Here is a 21,147-nt window from a genome sequence, read left to right on the forward strand (position 1 = left end):
AATCTCGCGCGGTAATTAACGCGATATGATGCTCGGACGGTATTTCCCACGCCACTCTCAATGTTTATTGCACGCACGCCGCGCTCGAAATGTCCACGCGATACGCGCGGCGAACGCGCGCCACCCCCGACTTTCGTTATGCGCGCGATTGGACCCGTTCGAACTTATCGCGCCGGGTAACTTCGCGCCACTTCGCCCCGCGGCGCGAGATATGAGAAACTCACGAAACTCGGGCCGCACGCGGTGAATTTTCGTACAACACGAATTTGCAAGACGACGGGAGAACGGAGGCGACGCTCGTATAATACGATAAATCCATAACGCGCCAGACGCGTGAGCTGCTAAGGACTTAAGTGGTGTAACTCAGTTTCGCTCACATTTGAGAGAGAGGAAAGATCAAATGCTAATTCAAACTTTAGAATACTTAACAGTCAGGTCGATGAAATTTATTACGAAAAAAATGTCGGTCCTATAAGTTTTATATTAATGTACGGATTCGTTTTTTTTTCTTTTTTTTTATATAATTTATAATTAATTTTTTAATTAATTTAAATAATTGTATTATATTTATTGGATTAGCAAAAGCAGATATAAGAGTTAACGGCGTAAACGTGATTTATTTTCTATTCGTGGGCTATAATAATATCAGTTTTTAAACTTATCAAAGTTTGTTAAATATACTGTTTCAAGTGCTAAGCGCCCAAGATACGTTTAACAAAATATCCGGGGAAAGCGTAAATCCCACATGCTACTAAAAGCACGAATAGCGTAAACGTCATGCAGCACAGGATACGCCATTTATAATAACGACAAACGATGAAACAGCACGCTCTCCACGGATTGCGAAACCAAGAGAAAGAAGTGTCGGGTCGACTACAAGCACAATATAATTTATGTGTTTGACGGCAATCAGTAACTAAAGTATTAAAAAAAAAAAAAAAAAAATGGAAAAAGAAAGTAATATGATTGCTTCTATTAAAAGCAAGTTTGTTGATTTTTAAATTAAACCGAGAAATAAATCGATAAAATTAGAATAAGGAGGGATAAACCTTGGGGGTGGAAGATTCTGAGGCGGATCTCGTCCTTTACCTACTGGTTGATCGTCCGCATCTATTGCTTTTAAAATGGAAATTTCCAGTTCAATTTTACCCTGCAGTAACAGAGAATATTAGATGATAAAAAATTGTTGAATTATTTTACTCTTGTTTTCCGTAGAAAAATAATTTTTTGTTAAATCTATATTCGCTTTAGTTTATCCGACACAACTTTGTGAAAATTTTCTTTTTGCGATTTCACGCTATTTTACCGCTTGAATATATTTGTCGGCGTTAACGCTGCGTGTAAAAGGCCACCAAGCTCTAGTTCGGGTAACTTTGAATAAATTTATTGTAGGTAACTGCGGTTGGAGTAATTTCAGGGTACAGTTTTTGGAGTTCGTACTACCCCGCGGCATTTTCGACAAGTCTAGTGTCAACTCTCCTGCAACACGTTAATTAATTGGAGGATATGCTACGATACGTCATAAATTATGTTAATTAATCACGTAAACGTAGCACAACTCTTTCTTTTTTTTTCTAGACAACATGTACACTCTGTTCCGGGAAATGCAATTTTTTGCAATTAAAATTTAACTGAATAGCTAAGTAAATTTACACGAGCATAATATTCGAGTTAATTTAGAAACGATTATTAAACATATGACGTAATTTTTTAAATCATATTATGCATATAAAATTCTTTTTAATTTGATAATCAAATAATCGGATATTTAATATTTTTATAATAACCCAGGAAATCGTCGGAAGAAAAATGATCACTGTCCCAAACTTGTAAGTGTAGTTTGCAGGGGAGCCTCTCCTCGATCTCGTTTTTGGCAAATACTGACATTTTCCTACGGACTATCATGACATTCTCGCCTTTCGAATACGTGACGCGAAACACGAATCTCCAGTTGAAGTTACTCTCACCGGTCAGGGAATTGTAGTGAATGTCGGTCTTCTGGTAATTCTCGTATTGAATCCATCTACTCAATTATTTCAAGAAGAATAGTAAACTCGCAGCAGCGAATCAATTAATCGCCTTTACAAAATCAATTATTGAAACTAAAACTGATTACCTTGAAGTATTAATTAAAAATTGAAATATCGTTATATTAAATCAACAAAATTATCATTAAGAACCATAAAAAGCCATTAAAAACAGAAAAAACACGACAAAATTAAGAAAAAAAAAAAAAATTATTTACCGACCACGTGAAACAATGAGCGTCAAAAATCAATACATATAATTGACAACGTTTAAAAATTACGTTCAAATTGAAAGTATAAAATTTAAAGCGAGATATATTTGAGTTCGCAAAACGCGGTTAATGTCCCGGCGTAAATGTCGCTGAACAATAATTTACAATTTCTATTTTTCACCTTTAATTTCTGCCTCAGCCTGAATAAATCGCGGGATATCCGTGAATTTTTAAGTATCGTCGCCTCAATACGCTTATGAATCGTTAATCAAGGAAGCTCATTAATTGCGAGCACGACAAACTCTAATAATTCGACAGACTAATTGCTGCTTTTACCGCAAATATTTTTTTTATAGCTTTATTACGTGCGATTGTTAGATAAGCCCGTTGAAACATTAGTATTCATCTCACGCGTTCGCGATGGCATACCCTTTGACATAAATGTCAGAGCACTTTTCTCCAGTGAGGAATTGGCTCTCAGTCAACGGCACGTCCTCGGTATTCCAAATAATCACGCGAATTTCATATTCCTCCGGTATCGGGGAAGCAATGTTGATTGCCGGTTTCGGTGGCAAATGTTCGATTCGAAACATGTCAACCCACATTTCAAGCTTGCCCTGATAAAACAGTTGTTTACACATATTTATATATATATTTTTTTTTCTTTAAACAAAAAGATGATAATTATGCAACACGTATCCCGAATAACGACTTCAAAGAGATCTTAATATAAAAATATCGTGATTACATTAATTTTCAAGTTAAAAGTGAATCGCAGCGCTACCACTCCGAGTTCTGTATTTCATTGTGTATTTTATCGTAATCAGCTGATTAACTATTTAATCCCTTTTTGTAACAGAAACTTGATTAATTATTCCGATTAGAATAATTATTTAATGTAATATAAATGTACAGGATTCGTTCCGCAATCAACAAAATTACATAATAATTATAACGGTTATCATTATTAAATGTATTCAGCGTGATCTTATTTCGAAGGAATAAATATTGTTTAATTACGCATTGGGATCGGTGTTTCCGCAAAGTTGTCGCGTTGTCATTCGTAGATTCTGATCTGATAGACGACGGCCGGGGTGTGCACGTATGTGTGCCATTATCACTCGGCAAAACCGGGTTAATCCCTCCGAATAATTAGATCGTCGATTCCCCATTAATTACCCGTTCTCGATTAACAATTTGTAAACGCGTCGAGTCGACGAGTGCCGATCCGAAGCGCGACTCCCGCGCGATTTATCCGCGTGACGTGGAGATCGAAGAGGCGCGGGGCGTTGTAAATTATCGTCTCGCGTTACTCACGCGTGCGGTAATCGTTTCCGCAGCCCCCGTAGCACTCGAACATATCGCGTATCGGAAGTTTCGAAAGATCCCGTCGGTTTCAACGCAAATTCGCTACTATTTTCGCATTCGAGAGCGCCGAGCGGAACACGTGTCCGCGGGATTTGAATTACAGGAAGCCGTTTGTGCCCGCACGTCATTTATCAATAATACGTCCGTTTCGGAAAATTTGTACATTCGATGCCGCGCGTGTGCGATACGGAATCCCAATCAGATACGTATTTCCGAAGCGTTACATCGCGCTTTAATTAATTCTGGGACATTGTTACCGCGGGCGCGATGTCAAAATTCAGCCGATAATTTCTTTGCCCAATTTGTCGCCGGCATATGGAAAGCAGATAGATCGAATCGAGCTACGTAAACGCGATGTATTCAATTAATGTGCATAATTTGAATTAATTACATATTGTAATATTTGCCAACTGCGCGTAGCACGATTTCAGTTAACATATGTATACCGTTAATTTGATAAGGTCTTCCACTAGAAATCGGTCATATTCTGTTAATTAGTGTACTCGCTTGGTCGGACATAATTAACGTTTTCGGTGGAGTGGATTTTATACATTAATGTCACAACAAATAAGCGGGGAAAAAATAAGATACGAAAAAGAGAATCGGATTATATCAGGCAACGACCGATTAGCATATTTTCGTCTCATTAAGTTATTCAAAAATTTATCAAGTATAAAAGCGAAATTATCGCGAATTAATTTTAATTATTCGCAACTCAAGAAACTAACGGAATAAAAATTTTTATATCAAGATCTCGGGTTTAAGAAGTTTTCCAGAGTACGTGATATCATTAGAATTTCTTATTTCAACGACTGAGAAATATTGCAAAATATTTAAGCAGAGCTGTTTTATGATAATTTTTTATTTAATAAAAAAAGAAAAAGAAAAAGGAAATAGTGACCTGTTTGATAAACGCACGGTTTAATTTAATTTAAAACATAAAGCGAATTTTTCTTTCGCGGAACAACGATGTCTGTACCGCGGTCACGTTTTTTTTTAACGAACGAAGTTACTTTTCATAGTCAGACGATGAATTTCATGCAACCTGCTCGAGACCGGGCCTCTTAACGTTGAAAAGTGGCCGTCTCTCGACGTGCTCCGGTACTAGGGCACATCCACAGATAGGAAAATCTTGCCAGTGACGAAGTGCACTGAGAGCCATGCATTCTTTTTTGTCTGTCAGCGTACATTGATTATTTAACAAAAGTTTCTTTAAAAACTTTACTTCGTATTCGCGTAATTTTCATCTATTTTATTTACGCCGAAAATTAATTATTCACGTATTTATTAAATTCCGAGAAAAACAATTAAAAAATTAATTTGTATTTTAAAAGCATTTCCATGAATTGAGCCGCACATTAAGCGCCTTCTGATTATTAATTAAAAAATATACTTAATACGACTTAATACCTATTTTATAAATCTGCTTATTAAATCTTTGAATTTAGCGATAAAATAAATAATTCACGCGAAGCATGTGGCATGTTCCTATCGTCTTATCGAGATGAGCGACTAATTACGTTGCGTTAATAATTTTTGAGCGAAGTTTTTTATTAAAAAAAAAATATTTAAAAAATAGAAACTTAAGGAATATCATGCGTCACTCACTTTGTCAGTTGTCTCGCCATTACCCGATGTCTCTCCCACGCCGCTTCTTCCTCTCAGTTTCCAATGCTGGTCCTCTCGAACTCCGTCATCCTTCCTCTCAGTCTTCGTCGTCGCTCCCTCGCAGCGCAACACTCAAGAAACAGTGCCATTATGGTTACGCACATACGTAGTGCTCCGTACAAAAATTACACAACACTTTCGACGACTCTCAACACGTCGATCGTACACGAAATGCAGAGAAGACTCTGCTAGAAACGTTCGACGCATCGTCCGATCCGGCACTTCAGTCTACGCGGTCTCGATTGCGCTGGTCAGGGTCCGCTGGTCCCGATATTCACTTACACTAAGAGATGTAGCGGCTACGGCGGCTAGCGTACGTGATCTTCTTTTCTTGATTCCTTCCTTCGACCGTCGAGTACGTGAGAAGTAGTAGTGCAGCGCGTTCCCCCTCAGTCCTCCGCGACCGTAGCTCCCCCGCACATCTACGTACGCGCTTCGTGCGAGAATCATGGCCGGCGACGGATTACGTGACTCACTTCGGTCCCTCGTTCGTGGGCGAGCAATGGCGACACTTGTTAACTCTACACCGCGAACCTCCGCTGGGCGACCGACGCGAACCCGCGACGAAAAACTGTAACCGGGTGTTCTTTGATATTTCTCGCGGGCGATCTAGACGCGTCCCGCACACACACATGCCTCTGGCGTCGAATCCTTCTCTGCACTCTCTCCCGCGATTACTTCGCGACGCGGAGATGTTACTTGCCCATGAAATTAGCGATGATTCTGGTAATCGTCCATGTCGCGTAGAGACATCTTCATCATGGTGGCCGTGTCACTTTTCGATTGTTGCTCGGCTAACTTTGCCACCTCGCAAGGACGATTATTGCGTCGGAGATCTGTCCAGGTAGTAAAATACTCACTCGCGGAGGTGAATTTGCGAGCCTCAAGCTGCCGAAGTGGCCTCCGGTCGCGATTGCATAGATCGCGATCCGATATTCGTACAGTCTTTCCGCATTCGGAGCCATCATGGCGACACGATAGGCCGATGCGATGCAACGCGACGCTTCGCTCCCGCGCCGATGGGCGAGCAACGGCGGCGTCTTATTCACGGAACGTCGCATATGTCTTGAACGTCCGCGATGAAACCCGGCGCGACGCGAATCCGCAACGGAGAACCGCACGAGCCGTATGTCCATCGATGTCCTTCGATTTCACTCGCGAACGGTTCCATGCAATCTTAGTATACGGCGGTACGCCGTGAACTAAAGCACGCAAGGTTTTGGCGTCCAGTCTGACTTTCCCCCTCTCTTTCGCGCCTCCCTCGCGAATTTCACCAGAGATGTCATTACTTGTCTATAAAATTAATACAGTCCGTGTCGCGCAGAAACATCTTCGTTACAGTAGCCGAGTGACTCCGATTAGCGCTCGGTTACTTTCGCCCTTGCAACGAACAGATGAGGATGATCGTCGCGTCGGAGATCTGTCTAGGTAGTAAAATACTCACTCGCGGAGGTGAAATTGCGAGCCTCAAGCTGCCAAAGCGGCCTCCGTTCGCGATTGCATAGATCGCGATCCGATATTCGTAGTCTTTCCGCACTCGGGGCCATCACGGTCGGTGACGCGATTGACCGACGCGATCCTCCGCTCCCGCGCCGATGGACGAGCAACGGCGACGTCTTCTTCACGGAACACTGTATACGTCTTGAACGTCCGCGATGAAACCCGACGCGACGCGAATCCACAACGGAAAACCGCACGAGCCGTATGCCCATCGATGTCCTTCGATTTCACTCGCGAACGGTTCCATGTAATCTCAGTATACGGCGGTACGCCGTCAACTAAAGCACGCAAGGCCCCGGCGTCCAGTCTAACTTTCCCCCTCCCTTTCGCGCCTCCCTCGCGAATTCCACCAGAGATGTCATTACTTGTCCGTAAAATTTGCGATTTTTTAGTATAGTCCGTGTCGCGTAGAGACATCTTGGTTGCAGTAACCGATCAGCGCTCGATTAGTTTCGCTCTTGCAGCGAACGAGTAAGGACGGTCGTCGTTTCGGAGATCTGTTCAGCTAATTAATTACTCGTATAGTCGCCGTAATCGCGTCTTGCGACTCCGAAACTCCTCATCGCTCTCGCGCCGATGGACGAGCAATAACGAGACTTATTAGCGGAACATAGCGTACGCTCCGAGTGTCCGAGACGAGACGAAACGCGACGCGAACCCGCGCCATGTAAAACTACGAACCGTACGCAGTGGAAATCTGCACGAGCCGTATGGACGCCAGTGTCTTGTGACATTCTCAGAAGTAATCCTGACGCGTCTCGAACCAAAAACGCGAGTTCCGAGCGTCGAGATTATTCGCTCACACCCCCGCGGCTCTCCCGCCCCCGCAACTCCTCCGCGACACTAGAGATGTCGTTACTCGTCCGTGTAATCGGCGATTTTTTATTACGCGCAATCCTCGAGCCGCCATGGCGCTTCCGCTGCAAGTTCACACTAGACGCTAGCCTCGAAGAAGAAGCAAGCGCGCCGGGTGACGAGACGTTAGTTTTTCCTCAGTCGTTGCGAAGTGATTGTCGAAGTCGGCGGACGTCCACAATATTCGGATTCGACGTAGATGAGACGCGTACATCGAGGGCTTTGCTCCGGGCTTGGAGTTTTTCGCCGATTGAAGATATTATTCGGAACATTGAGGCCGTACGGTAATCGGGCGCGCGAGACTACAGAGAGCATCGAGTTCATCGTTTTCGCCGCGGAACTGTGTCGCCAGCCATGATGGCGTTGAGTATAGAAAGAGAAAGAGACTGTACGCCAATGTCGGACCCTAACCTGCGCAATCGAGACCGCGTAAAGACTGAAGTGCCGGATCGGACGATGCGTCGAACATTTCTAGCAGAGTCTTCTCTGCATTTCGTGTACGATCGACGTGTTTGAGAGTCGTCAAAAGTGCTGTGCAATTTTTGTACTTAGCAGGCTGTGTGCGTGTGACCGTAATGGAAGTGTTTCGCAAGTGTGAGAGAGTGCCTGTGAGAGAGCGACGACGAAGGCTGAGAGGAAGGATGACGGAGTTCGAGAGGAAGGATGACGGAGTTCGAGAGGAAGGATGACGGAGTTCGAGAGGACCAGCATTGGAAACTGAGAGGAGGAGGCGACCTGGGAGGCAACGGGCAATGGCTAAACAACTGTAAGGTAGGATTCAACTTTCTTGACAATCACAAAATGGCGCTGATTTTTTATTATTATTAATATTAAATTTTTCGTATGGAGGTACGCTTATATTTGACGCTCTTTCACCTTTCTTTGCTTGGTAATTTTATATAATTTATCAATACGAACCTTTCATTGATCTGATTACTACATTATTAATATTGAAAATGCCACGCGATTGTTGAATTTTAATTAATGGATATATGAGACTGCAATTAATTACTTTATTGCCAATAAACGTTATGTCTGTTAAATAAAGGAATAAAGAAAGGACAATTAAAAATTAGTCTCAGGGGAAAAGAAAATAATTCAACTCTATTAAAATCAGTATATTTAATAATTTAACAATTAGATCTATTATTTGTAGAATTTTATTTATTTAAAATCGATATGATTAAGAAAGAAAAAATTAAAATTTGCATTTGGCGTTATCCCAATATGAAAGGAAACCAGCTCAAAAATTTTCTACTTTTTTTTTTTCTATTTTTTTTTACGAGATGAATATTTCACTTGTCACGCTTTCGAAATGAGATTCACAAGTGGCGTTATAAACGTGAATCTGAATCTTCTGTTTGAATTGTAAATTACAAATGACTGGTGTTTGATTTGCGTCAGGATATGAGCTACCTCTTGTCGGAATATCACTTAGCAGTTACGGTAATAATCCTCCCTCTCCCTCCCCTTCCCCCCCCGAACGATGGAAAATGTTAGCGTACCGGTCTCATCTTCGCGTTCGATCGCGGCGTTAAAGGGAAATGACTGGCTGCCGATCTTGATCTCGCGTTCTCTGTATTCCGGCGACGGTAGATTGTTCCTTCTGCAGAGATGCTCCAGGATCTGCGTCGGTCTCTTGCGATCTCGCCAGGCGTTGTAACCGGTAGCGTTGTAGGCGCTCGCGATCCCACAGTGCGCTCGGTGCCGACTGTGGAATCGATTTTCGATGTCGATCCGCGTCACGCCGATCAAATCATCGGCCGTTGCGGCGTCGTAGTCCCACACCTGAATTTCCAGCATGTAATCCCGCGGCAAACTCGCTTCGATCTCGAACACGCTATCAGATACGTGGAAATAATCACTGCAATTAATACTTTTTTTTTTCAATGTTCATTTAAAATTAATTTGAACTTTACAAGAAATTAAAAAAAAAAAGAAGAAACATAAATTTGATAATTTATTTTTTTTATTAGATTTGATACATTAATAAACGTAGTTATTTTATACAATAGTAACACGACTCTTAGACATTTTTGAAAAGAAAAAAAAATTTTTTATTGATTATCTGAATAATCTTAATCCCTTTTATATCTACGTTACATTGTTACGTGAAGCAGCTGGAAAATCCGATCGTGCAATTCGCGAGCCCAACAAAGCCGGTACGCACGAATGCATAGATGGGTATCGATAAAATTTCTCTCGATAACGCCCAAAGGGCACCGGCTATACCGCGATATCGCCGCAGCGCCTCGGGAAGACGCAACGGCAGCTTTTCGTTGACCTTACCGGCCAAATGTAGGGTTCAATTGATTGGGGATATAATTCTTCCTGTCGCTGATAGATTTTTTTCCCAACTTCACGCAAAGATAGGGGTCGGACTTGCCGCTGAAGGGATCCTTAGGCTGCAAGTTAATGCCTGCGCGAAAAGCAAATTTACTGCCCGCTCGATGCCGCAAATAGGCTTTTTACTTTTTTAAAGAGACTAAAGATTATATCGAAAAATCTTGCCAGTGAAATAGATTTTTCTAATTATCATTAATTTTTTAAATATATTTTTTTAACCAGAAAAAGGGAGCTGTTTATATAAAAAAAATATCTCGCAGTATTCTATTAGACGTTTATTCCTGTATCACAACGTTGTGTTAAATTTTTTGTTTTAGTACGCGATCGATAAAATTGAATCCATGGCCATTTACTGTGATTAAAAATAAATATTATGATAGCGCGGCTTTGAATTTACTTCCTTGAAAAATCTGCTAGTTAATGTAAAAGCGGACGAGCAAAGTTGTTAGAAGAAGTCATGTTTTTTTTCTCTTTTTTTTTTTTTTTCGACGCACATGATATAACGTTGAGACTAACCCTTTATAACGTAGAGTCTAACGAGGAGCTTAACAGGCTCTTGAGGCGGATAATCGTTGCACAGGCCATTAGCCGCGTCTCTGCCGCTTCTCGTTTTGCACGGAAGATTATCAGGATGTGGCCATCGGTATATAGAAATATGCCCCTAAATCACAGTTTATGGCATTTGACACAAATTTACCACCCCGAGTCATTTAATGGACGCTATTGATTAGAATGTTACGTACGCTATCGACATTTATCGCGTTTGAGCAATTATAATTTTTATCGAATCCACCGCGGGCAACATTCTCTTTCCAGTAAAAAGCTTCTTCTTTTCGTTATTTATATACAAAATCAATCCCTACTTATACAACGATATTTTAAACAAAATCAACCTTGAACTTGCCGACGCAATTATCTCTGGCGCCCTCGGAATTTTCTCCTCTCTTTCCTCGCCACAATTCGAAAGTGCGGAGTCGGTCTTGAAACCCCTCGAATTGCGGCTGCATCTCTAGTTCCGTAGAATAGATCTAATTTCAGTGTCTGAGCATGCAAGTTCGGGCAAGTGCATTAAATAGTACCTTGAACGTTGCGACGGATTTACGGCTAGGCGTTATCGCGATCCCCAATTCTCTATTTCTTTCTTCCTGCAAGTTCAGAGTGGCCCAATAGTTTGCATTATTAGATGTTTCGACTGATTGACTCCGATCAAGATGCTTTACGTGATTTCGATCGGAATCGGTTCATTAATCACCAATGCAATTTGGTGACTGAGATATAAAGCTGATTTGAAGGAAATTTTCTGAAAACTTTCTTGAAGGTTTAAAAAGTAAGAAACAAATCTAAAAAAGAAAAAAATTTTTTAAACCGATGAAAGTGTAAATTTAATATTTATTTGTGATTAAAGTTATAATGCGATTTTAGACGGTATTAAAAAATTTTAGAAATAAAACAGCAAATGCAAATGTATTCACGTCGTTCAATTGTTTATTGCATAAACTAGTAAGCTAGTAAACGTTTTAACAGTTAAGTACCTAAGCAATTAAGCCATCAAGCTCGTGAGTCGTTAGGTACCTAAACAATTAAATTTCTGAGTATCTAAGCAGCTAAGTATTTAAGCAGTTTAGCTTCTATGCAGTTACATTGGCACGATTCAATACTAGTACAAAAAAAAACTCTCAGATTAGAAAGCAAAAGTTTTTCTTAAATATTTTTAACTTTAAATATTACCCGAGTAGAAATTTGTCTAGGTAATTTGATTTTGCGGCTAGTGACTAGATCGCGCATTTATGAAGTCATTTATGAAGCAGGAAGAAAATACTATTTTAAAAATAATCGTCCTGTATATTAATAACGATTTTACGAACCTGAAGAGAGGCAAAATATTTACTCCACCAATCGAGAGTTTCGTCGTCGCTGTCTTTGTAAATTTCCACCTTCTTTTTCTTAGTAAGAAACTTGAATTTCAATATCCTCTTCGTGATTACAAGCAGTCTCTTCAACTTGGAGTAGATGTCCGTTGCAGCCATTCTCTTATATGCAATGAGTCCTTTGCCCTTCTCTTTCGAAGGACTATAATCGATGGGCAAAGGTACTGCATTAAAAAAAAATATATATCTATATAAATGCCGTATTAAAAATCTTATCACCGCGTGCAAAATACCGTAAAGACTATTTTTAATAATCTGAGAGTTGTTAAAAGTTATAATTCCACTTTTTTATATTTTTCCAAATTTTTTTTTATTTTTTTTCAACTAGTCTCTAAAAAAGTATACGAGATCTAATACTTTAGAAAAGAAAATTAATTTCTTTCTTTTTTAATATACAAAAAATTTTGCAATACCATTAAAATAACAATATAAACGTGCACTAACACACTACGGCCGTCTGTCTTTTAGCCAGCTGGAATTTCTGTATGAATTTCGACTCGTATATCTGCGCATCGTAATCCCCCACGGTTATTAATTGCTCCAGAAACACGTGAATGTTAGGGATAATACAGATCCCGGCGTACTTGAAGCAGCCAAATCCGCGAGAATCGTAAGCCTTTATGGTGATGCTCGGATAGTAAACGTCGAGCTCCGGCATTTCCTTGATTAATGCGATGATTAATGCGTTTTATAGCGGTGCCGTTTTCTCGCCATTAATAACGTACACCGGGCGGATTTATTTTAATCGCGCTCTGATTTCTGACTAACGAGACAATCGACGTTAAATGCGGCCGTTAAACGGTTTGACGGTCCAAATTAAACGTTAATCAAATCTTTATCGGAAAGCAATTTTCGATTTCTTAAAAATGCTGTCGACGTTTCTTTAAACGAGGGCTCGTTTCTTAAATCGCCGGAGACGCGATGTTTAGACTGCGCGCATGTATTTGCGTTATGCGCGAACTTTGCCAATTAACCTTACTTCGGATGATTTCGAAATTACCAGCTCAATCATAATGTGCGGCTTCTCGAAGTTGCTGAATCTCCTGGCGTTCTTCATCACTTCCGACTTGACGTGCACTCCGGCGCACTCCACTATAATTCTCGGCCTACGTACCGGGATATATTTTATCTTTCTCATGTCGCGAACACCCCAAAAGATCATCTCCAGCCTGTAGCTCGTCATTCTCGGCCTGATATCCGGCGGGATGTCGTAAATTTTGTCCTCCACTAACAATGGAACGTCCGAAATCTCTTCGGTCTCTGTCTGCAGTAATATAATTTTTCAATTCTCGAGAAAAGTCGTAAAACTCGGTTCGATATCTAACAAGATACATACGTCGTGAGTGTTTGAAAATTTTTTGTCCGGTTTTTTTTTATTTTTTTTTTTTTTCTTTTTTTTACTGTAATTGATTGACTTGTGCAGGATACGAAATACAGGAATTTTATTTAGAAAATGTAATTGTGATAAATATTTTATTTAGTTATTTCTCGAAAAATTACAAAGTATAATGATAATATGTCTTGGGCAGTTGAAAAAGAAATTGTTAATTAGAAAAGTTTTGTTGGCTCACGGTTTATATTTATATTAAATTTTATTGAATTTTCGGAATTGCAAAAGAGATTAAATAAAATATTTGAAAAAAAAAAAAGAAAATTGCGAGGGATGACAAAGTTGAAACATTGTGTTGATATTTGTCACGAGAAAAGAAATCGATAACTCACTTCTATCAGCTCGAAAGCGGCGAGAACAGAGCCGGTGCAATCTTTTTGCGACTGAAATTTGTGCCACTCTAATTTCGGTGGAAAATCGGGCGGCGAATAAGTTTCCGTAGCGAGTTTTACTAATGGCACTACTATACACCTACCGCAAAATTCCTTTGTACCCTGCATTATTTTTCGTACGAAAGATATGTAATATTCAAGTTTAATTTTAAAAAGTGATGACAAAAAGACCTGTTTTCTTTGATCATTTTTCAGACTAAAACTTTCTTTTATGTCAAATAATACTATTAGATGAGTTTAATTCCAGTAAAATTTTAAGATCAGCACAGGCACGGTTTCAGAGATACAAGGGGATGAAAGTCATGGATTATGAGAAACCGTCACTTTCACCCCTTCATATCTCCGGGACCGTGCCTATGCTCATCTTGAAATTTTACTGGGATTAATGTTTCATCCAATCGTACTACTTGGCATGAAAAAAAGTTTGAAATTCGAAGTTCAAAAAAAATGGGCGAAATTTGTCATCGCTCTTTTTATTTAATTTTTTAATAAACTAATATTTTTACATTCGTATTTCTTTCAAGACGCACTACTTCATTTTACCCTTTCTTGTTTATTTTTCGAAAAAAAATACAGCTAGAAAACTCTCGACAATTTTACTTTTTTTTTTTTACTTACATATAAATTCTCTTGAAAAGCTTGCAAAGTCACTTCAGGTGGTCGAAATTTAATATACTCCTTAGTACCGTGCAGAATAATCGGAGGGAAAATTAACGTCTGATCCCAAAACGGGTCTAAGCTTTGTCTTATCGTCTGGAAAGATTATAAATTTATAAAGACGTATAAAAATTAAATCTAACGTGCAGCTTACATTTCTATTAAATAACATTTTGAACCATTTTAATTGATTTAATTTGGTCTATTAATCTTAACGCATAACGGGATTATAATATTAGAATGAATGATAAATGATATTACCGAGATTATTTTAAAACATATCGGTTTTAAAACATTATCTCGTTCTTACGAGATCAGTTTTAATTTCAACGGCGTTACAGCGTTATTGAGTAGCAAATATTCAGTCGTGGAAAATCATATATTTTAATAATTGTCAACCACGTGGCTCGAGCAGAACGTAATGCGCGTGCAACATTAATCACACTCGTATTACATCGGTCGTTACTCCCGCGCGTTTGAGATGATACGCCACAAGAATACACGCCGTGGAAGTTTCACGGTGTCGTGATCGTGTATGCGGCTTGATCGCGAGACGGAATGGTACCCGCGGCGAGCAACCTTTTCCCTTACAAATTTCATGCTTAAAAAATTCAAACGCCTTTGGGGAAAAGTAAAATTTTTGCGTTCCGTTAAAACGTTGAGGACCGCTCACCCGCGTGGTAGCCGCGTACCCCTGAAACACAACGCGTAGAAACGAATCCAGTAACTCGAATGCGTCCGTTCCGGGATTAAAGTGGCCTTGGAAGACGTGGGCTCGCAGCTGGAACGTCTGGAAACGTTACGTTTATCGCGACGTTATTTTCACTTTAAGATTTTTCGAGGCGCGTCGGCGCGATTCGCTTCGAAAATCGGCCGTCGCGCTTGAGTTATGCACCCCGTAATGCCCTCACGCCGGTCTTTTCGCGCCCGTATCTCTCTCACCCGAGACTGATTGTACTCGATGTACTTCGGGAAGGCGTAGACACTTCCGCCGTGATCGACCTCGTATCCCGGTGGAATCGCACCCCAACACGCAGCGGCGTACCTCACGTTGCCGAGCCACAAAAACGCCTCGATTTTGCAGGCGCTATATTCGACGGGCTCCCTCTCGTCGTCGGGGTTTCTGGGGAACAGATTGACTCGCCGGCCGCACTCGCCACCCATTTCGGTCGGCTCCTCCGAGTAGACGATCCGCTCGGCTGGCATTCGCGAGTAAGCGACCCGTTTCGAGCCGGCAATCATCCAAATGAAGATATCCGGTAGGCTGTGTTGAGGCTAATTAGACGATGCATTAAGCGATTAGGCGATTACGTGCGATCGAAATCGCATTTAAGAGTATCTTTAACTTCGCTTGTTATCGGCGCTTGATTTTTCAGTCACATTAAAATTCTCGCGGAACGATTCTAAAATATTATCTTTTAAAATATTGTAAGAATTTTTTTTAATAATTAAAATTCAGTTATTAACTTACGTCGTCGCACAGGTTTCTTAATTTTTTTAGATACTGATACGCGTGGGTCATCGCGATCTTCATGTAATTGTTATTAGGCAGCTCGCCGTTGATCTTGATCTTTTTAAGAATATCTTCAACATTCTTACGACACAAGCTCACGCGGTGGTGATCGAGCTTGGTGGTTCCTCTTTCGTTTTCAAACCTGCCGACATCCAACGCGTGTAAGTAACGCATACAGTGAGCTTTTAACGCACGAATCGTTTCATTAAAAGCCTCGAAGGCTGTCGGATTCTCCATAATTATCAGGTTTTTTAGTTTCTCTAATTTTTCCTCCTATAAAACATATATGTATCAATTTTAATTTACTTTACGATGGCTTTACGTTTTTAAAAGTATTTTATTTGCTGGTAGAATCAAAGCTAAAATTTTAGGATTTATTAATAATCGTAAAATGTAAGATTGCGCAATTTAAGCATACCAAAAAGTCGGATATAAAACGTAGATTATTGCTGTTGTACATTCGCCATTCCAAGTTTGGCCACCAAGATCTCACGTACAAACAGGGCTTTCTCGATCCCAGTGGCACGTAATTATACATGCCGTCCAAAGAGCCAGTCGTTCGGGGGGCCGATTGACTTTCGAACGTCAATCGCTTTTCTATCAGCTCGCTTTCTGTCAAAGAAGACGTAAATAAACGGAAATGGGAATATTTTCGTCGCGCGCTTCAATCCCGAGCGTGATCTCGCGCGCGAGGAGATTTCCGCAAAATGATTTCCGCCCCGCGTTGACATTAAAAAGTATACTTTTCACGAGACAAGTACAGAGTGGCTGTAGCTACAGCGACAAATTCGTAGAAACGATGTCGCAAGTTGAGGAAAAGTAACAAGTTGCGCGACATAAATTCAGTGGCACCCTAAAACAGTCGTCTCTTCCGGCAAACCGAAAAATTTGTCTCTCTTGTCGTGAACCACCCTGCAGAAGTCGTAATCAATGACTACACCGCCAGAGTTGCGAATGGCGAAAGAAAAATACTGAGTATTTGAAGCGAGCTGTGTCCAATTTTCATTTCCATTCTCCACGGTACAGGCGAATTCGATGTTGAAATACTTTTTTAAATAAACGTAACAAATTGAATGAAAATCAAAGTTCATAGAGCACCTGATAGGCCGTCATCATTGTTTTCCGCACATTGACTATGTGGAAATTGTTGATTTCCCGCGTTTCCCAGACTGAGTTCGAAACTGATTAATTTCGATCCGAATCGAGAACGATCGATCAAACACACGTCGTACAGTATTCCGACCAAAAGATATTCCTCGGTCGACCACAGATTTTTCTGAAAAAAAATTTTTCACAGAAATTTTCTATTAATAAATTTTAGAAATAAAAAAAAGCCGTCGGATTAATTCGCACGTTTAATGATTTAGAAATAGAAATTTGCAAAAATAAATTAAATTTCGATTAGAAGAATTAAATTTCAATTATAAATAACGTAAATAATCGCGAAAGCAAAGCGTAGCAACAAATCTAATCACTTCAATAATGGGAAATGCTGGAACGGTCTCGGCTCCGATTCCTGGATACGCTTCTGGGTCATCCATTTCAGTTTTCAGCGACAGAAGCACCCTTCCGCGGTACAAAGGCATTGCCGTCAAGCATTTGCCCGAGCAGCCGTTCTTTTCCACCGAGCCGGATCCGTAAAAGTGGATGAAAGACGGTCCGTAAGTCGGCAAGAATCCTGTTGGCAGGACAAATGCTATCTTTTGCAATTTCTCACGTCGCGTTCTTACTTTATTACTTTCTAACATTTACATTGGACTTTGCGCACGTTTGTAAGCTCGGTTTAAATGAAGTTGAAAAATATCGGACTTACTCGCGGTTTATAATTTGAAATATTTATTTTTACGCGAAAATCACGATATAAAAAAAATTAATATTTTAGGCAACGTAATCTGGCGATATTGAAATTTTTTTTCGAACTCACATCTGTGTTGAATTTTTATAGAATTTAAAACTAAACGTATAAGAACGGAAGATAAAGTTCTCGACGTGTGTAAGATACGCTAAGAAATTTATTCCAAGTTTATCTCCCTCGAAAGCAACTCCGAACGTTTGGACGTAGTCCGGGACCGTTCTTTATTCCTGGCAAGGAATTATTTGGCAATCTCACCGTATTCTCCGGAATTCGAAATCTTCGTTGTGTCCAGGATATGAACTGCCACGATGCAAGTCCGGCAACTGTCGATACGGTGTTTTATGGTGATTCTCACGCGGTGGCAGAGAACGGGAAACATTTCCTTGAAAACGATAGCCTCGTAGAATTTCGGGGAGTAGGTTTGCCATGCTTCACTCGTCGATCCCTGAAAGCACCGCAGTCTGTTATCGTTTCCGACCGCCCGCGCATGGTGCCGTATTCGTAATGTTAATAAATAATTCTCGCCGATAGCAACGAGGCCATTAGGCGCCTCGCGATATCACATGCTTACTCTCGTAAGAACTGAGAGCGCTACAAATTTTTTTTATCTCGCGGAATCCGCAGCCGAGAAATCGGCTCGTTCTTCCTACCTTCATTCCGGCGAATGATATTTGCACGTAGGGATTAACGTTCTCGAAATCGGTTTTCCTGCACAGGCTGCTCATGTCGGGCAAACCGTCGGCGCGGTGAACGACGAAGACATATCGAACGCGCTGTCTGAAGGGTAGTCTCTCACCGCCGATGGGAAGCAGTAGATTCCTATGTTCATTTAAGCATATTCCCACGGGACTTCGAATACAAACGACGGAAATACCGACAACGCCGTTCGGCGTAAATTACAGATATGTCGATAACGGGGATTTATCTCAGGTGGGATTACCCTTCGATGTCGTCCTCGTCAACAGTTTCCGGATGCACCCGCACTTTCTCATCCTTCGTGTTTACCGTGACGTTGCACATTACGTAACCCTTCGGGCCCGCGGCCAGATCCTTCGGGTCTGTCAGCACGGCCCACTTGTGATAGTACTGACGATCTGTGTGCGGAAGCAATAACATATTTCTGAAAATGTTTCTTGAAAAATCAAGCGTGTTTCTTTTTCATTTACAAGGTGCATTTTTCCTCCCCCCTCCCCCTCTCCCTCCCCCTTCCCTCGATATATCCGAGATACGTCTCCGGTTTTATTTGTGAACGGAATTGTTTATACTTTGCGAAGGTAATTAAGCTGTTTGCAGTTTCGAAAGGATTTATTTCTTCCTTTTAATCCACGTATCAGTAACAAAGCTCTAAGGTACGCCCGCCTTTTCTTTATCTCTCCCTTTCATTTTTCTTTTTCGTGACCTGGCTGCTCCCATACTGTGACAACTTCGAAGGAAGTGCTTCCGTGAAACTTTAGTCGTGGAAGAAAGTTCCGCAGGTACACCGCTATCGTGATTCCCGTGTTTAGCAGATTTTCCAAACTGCACGTGAAGTCGAATACGAAGTACTGCATTTCAAAGGGCAAAGGGTAAATGTAGAATTCCGCATGAATTAAATGTCTTCGTTATAAAACCGTCAGTTTGTTTCGAAGGCTAAATGTCAGGAAAATTTAGGAAGGCTGGAACAACGGAATCTTTAGCTCTGATAAACTCTAAAATTCTTTGAATTTGAAGCACGTATAATCTTCGCAGAGATCAATCGATCGAGCTTCCAAAATTAACGTACTCTGTTACTTTAAACTATAAATAATATATATATTTTTTTCTTTTTATTACAAATATAAATGTCCTAATTTTCGGCTGATAAAATAATCATAATCTACAAAACTTTGACTATGTTTTAAATTTAAAACGCATATGATTTTTATATTCTACATTGACAAAATGTCATTTACAATATTCAAAGAGTCCACGAGTTGTAGGAAGAGAAATCGAATCCTTCCATGTTTTAAATATTAAAAATTTAAATTGACGAGAATTTGAATATTTTATTATTATTCAAGAATGCATGAGTCTCTGCCATTTCTAGAAAGGAAGAGAAAACTTTTTCGAAATTTGTAGCTCGAAAATAAAGACCAAAAAAAAAAATATGTTATCGCGCAAAGACATACGGATGTTTATCAGTTCTGGCTGTTATAATTTTGAATCGAGGTTCAAACAGCTGTCAGTTTTACACAAATCAGCTTCGAAAACTTAGGTAACTTCACCTCGTTGTATATAGGATTATCAGTCCTTTCGCGCACTGCCGTCCTTTTCTTGCGGTTTCCAACTTTGACGACGACCAGCGGATTCGCATTTTGCGGCAAATGCTTTGCTTCGAGTATAGTTACGCAAACTTGGTAAATGGAGAACTTCGGCTTGAATTTCTTGAAAGGCATCGTGGGCTGTAAAATCGATCGCTGATATTGGCCGCACGCCAAGTGTGATTTGCATTTGTTTAACCCGCGGTTTGTTTGTTTCTCGACACTTCAAGTGCAACGGTTTTGAATTTATGCATTGCACGGCAGGCAGAAATACAAGGCGAATTAAATAGATTAGAACATTCCTAACGCGTTCGATATACGACTCGTTCTTAGACTTTCTTTACTTTCTTGCGTAATTATGAGCAGACTTTTTTTTCTCTTTGTAAAATATGTTTTAAATATTGCACAATACTTCTTTATATATTTTTATTATTTTGTTAAAATAAATTATATAAAGATTTTTACAAATATATGAGATTATTATATAATTTACATATTATTTCACGCGACATACCGTAACGTTATTTTCGGTTATTAAATTAACAATTCTTTATATCGTGCAGTTTATAATTATATTTTTTATATTATTATTTGTCGGACAAATTCATTTATCAGAAGGTTTATATCTTTATCTACATCATCAGACGGTATTCACAAGGAAATACTAACAGAAGATATACTTCTCGACTGTAGTAGATGGTAGTATAGCCAGTCTGTTCATTTTTACCTACTGCGGCTTTGCTGCGACTTGATACGAAGTTCTATCATTTACCACCACTTTTTACAAAAACAAAAATTAATATAAAAGAAATTGATAAATTTATCATTAAAAAAAATTTACGTATATTTTATTTTCGTTTAAATCCATAAAAATATTTTAAATTTTTAACCATTCATAATATTTTTAAAATTACACAAGATAATAATTTATAATACGACATATGTTAATTTTAAATATAGATATGTATAAAATTTAAAAGTACAATTTTTTAATATTTGGAATTAATAATTACGCTGCATTATATATTGTTTAAAATTTACATATTTTAAACAATATATAAATATACATATTTTTCTAAAGTTTATGTCGAGCTTTTAAAAAAAAAAAAAAAAAAGAAAAAAATTATTGACGCTTACATTTATATTATTTTTTTAAG

General features: G+C 39.7%; 1 protein-coding gene across 1 annotated transcript; it reads right to left on the minus strand.

Annotated features, from left to right (window-relative positions):
• Positions 1 to 680: 680 nt before the first annotated feature.
• LOC139111674 (otoferlin) lies at positions 681 to 20,774 on the minus strand. Its single transcript, XM_070672148.1, has 24 exons — positions 19,955 to 20,774; positions 19,095 to 19,255; positions 18,652 to 18,864; positions 18,362 to 18,530; positions 16,955 to 17,132; positions 16,275 to 16,468; positions 15,815 to 16,129; positions 15,286 to 15,618; positions 14,305 to 14,439; positions 13,627 to 13,788; positions 12,884 to 13,168; positions 12,349 to 12,565; positions 11,842 to 12,068; positions 11,056 to 11,121; positions 10,870 to 11,004; positions 10,493 to 10,637; positions 9,920 to 10,094; positions 9,076 to 9,470; positions 4,653 to 4,840; positions 2,669 to 2,856; positions 1,788 to 2,026; positions 1,307 to 1,479; positions 1,090 to 1,150; positions 681 to 916 (listed from the first exon to the last, which is right to left on the minus strand). Exons 1-24 carry the CDS (start codon positions 20,123 to 20,125, stop codon positions 693 to 695), a joined length of 4,749 nt encoding a protein of 1,582 aa, XP_070528249.1. The 5' UTR covers positions 20,126 to 20,774; the 3' UTR covers positions 681 to 692.
• Between the last annotated feature and the right edge of the window lie 373 nt (positions 20,775 to 21,147).

The sequence above is a fragment of the Cardiocondyla obscurior genome, linkage group LG24, assembly GCF_019399895.1.
Source record: "Cardiocondyla obscurior isolate alpha-2009 linkage group LG24, Cobs3.1, whole genome shotgun sequence".
Classification (NCBI taxonomy): Eukaryota; Metazoa; Arthropoda; class Insecta; order Hymenoptera; family Formicidae; genus Cardiocondyla; species Cardiocondyla obscurior.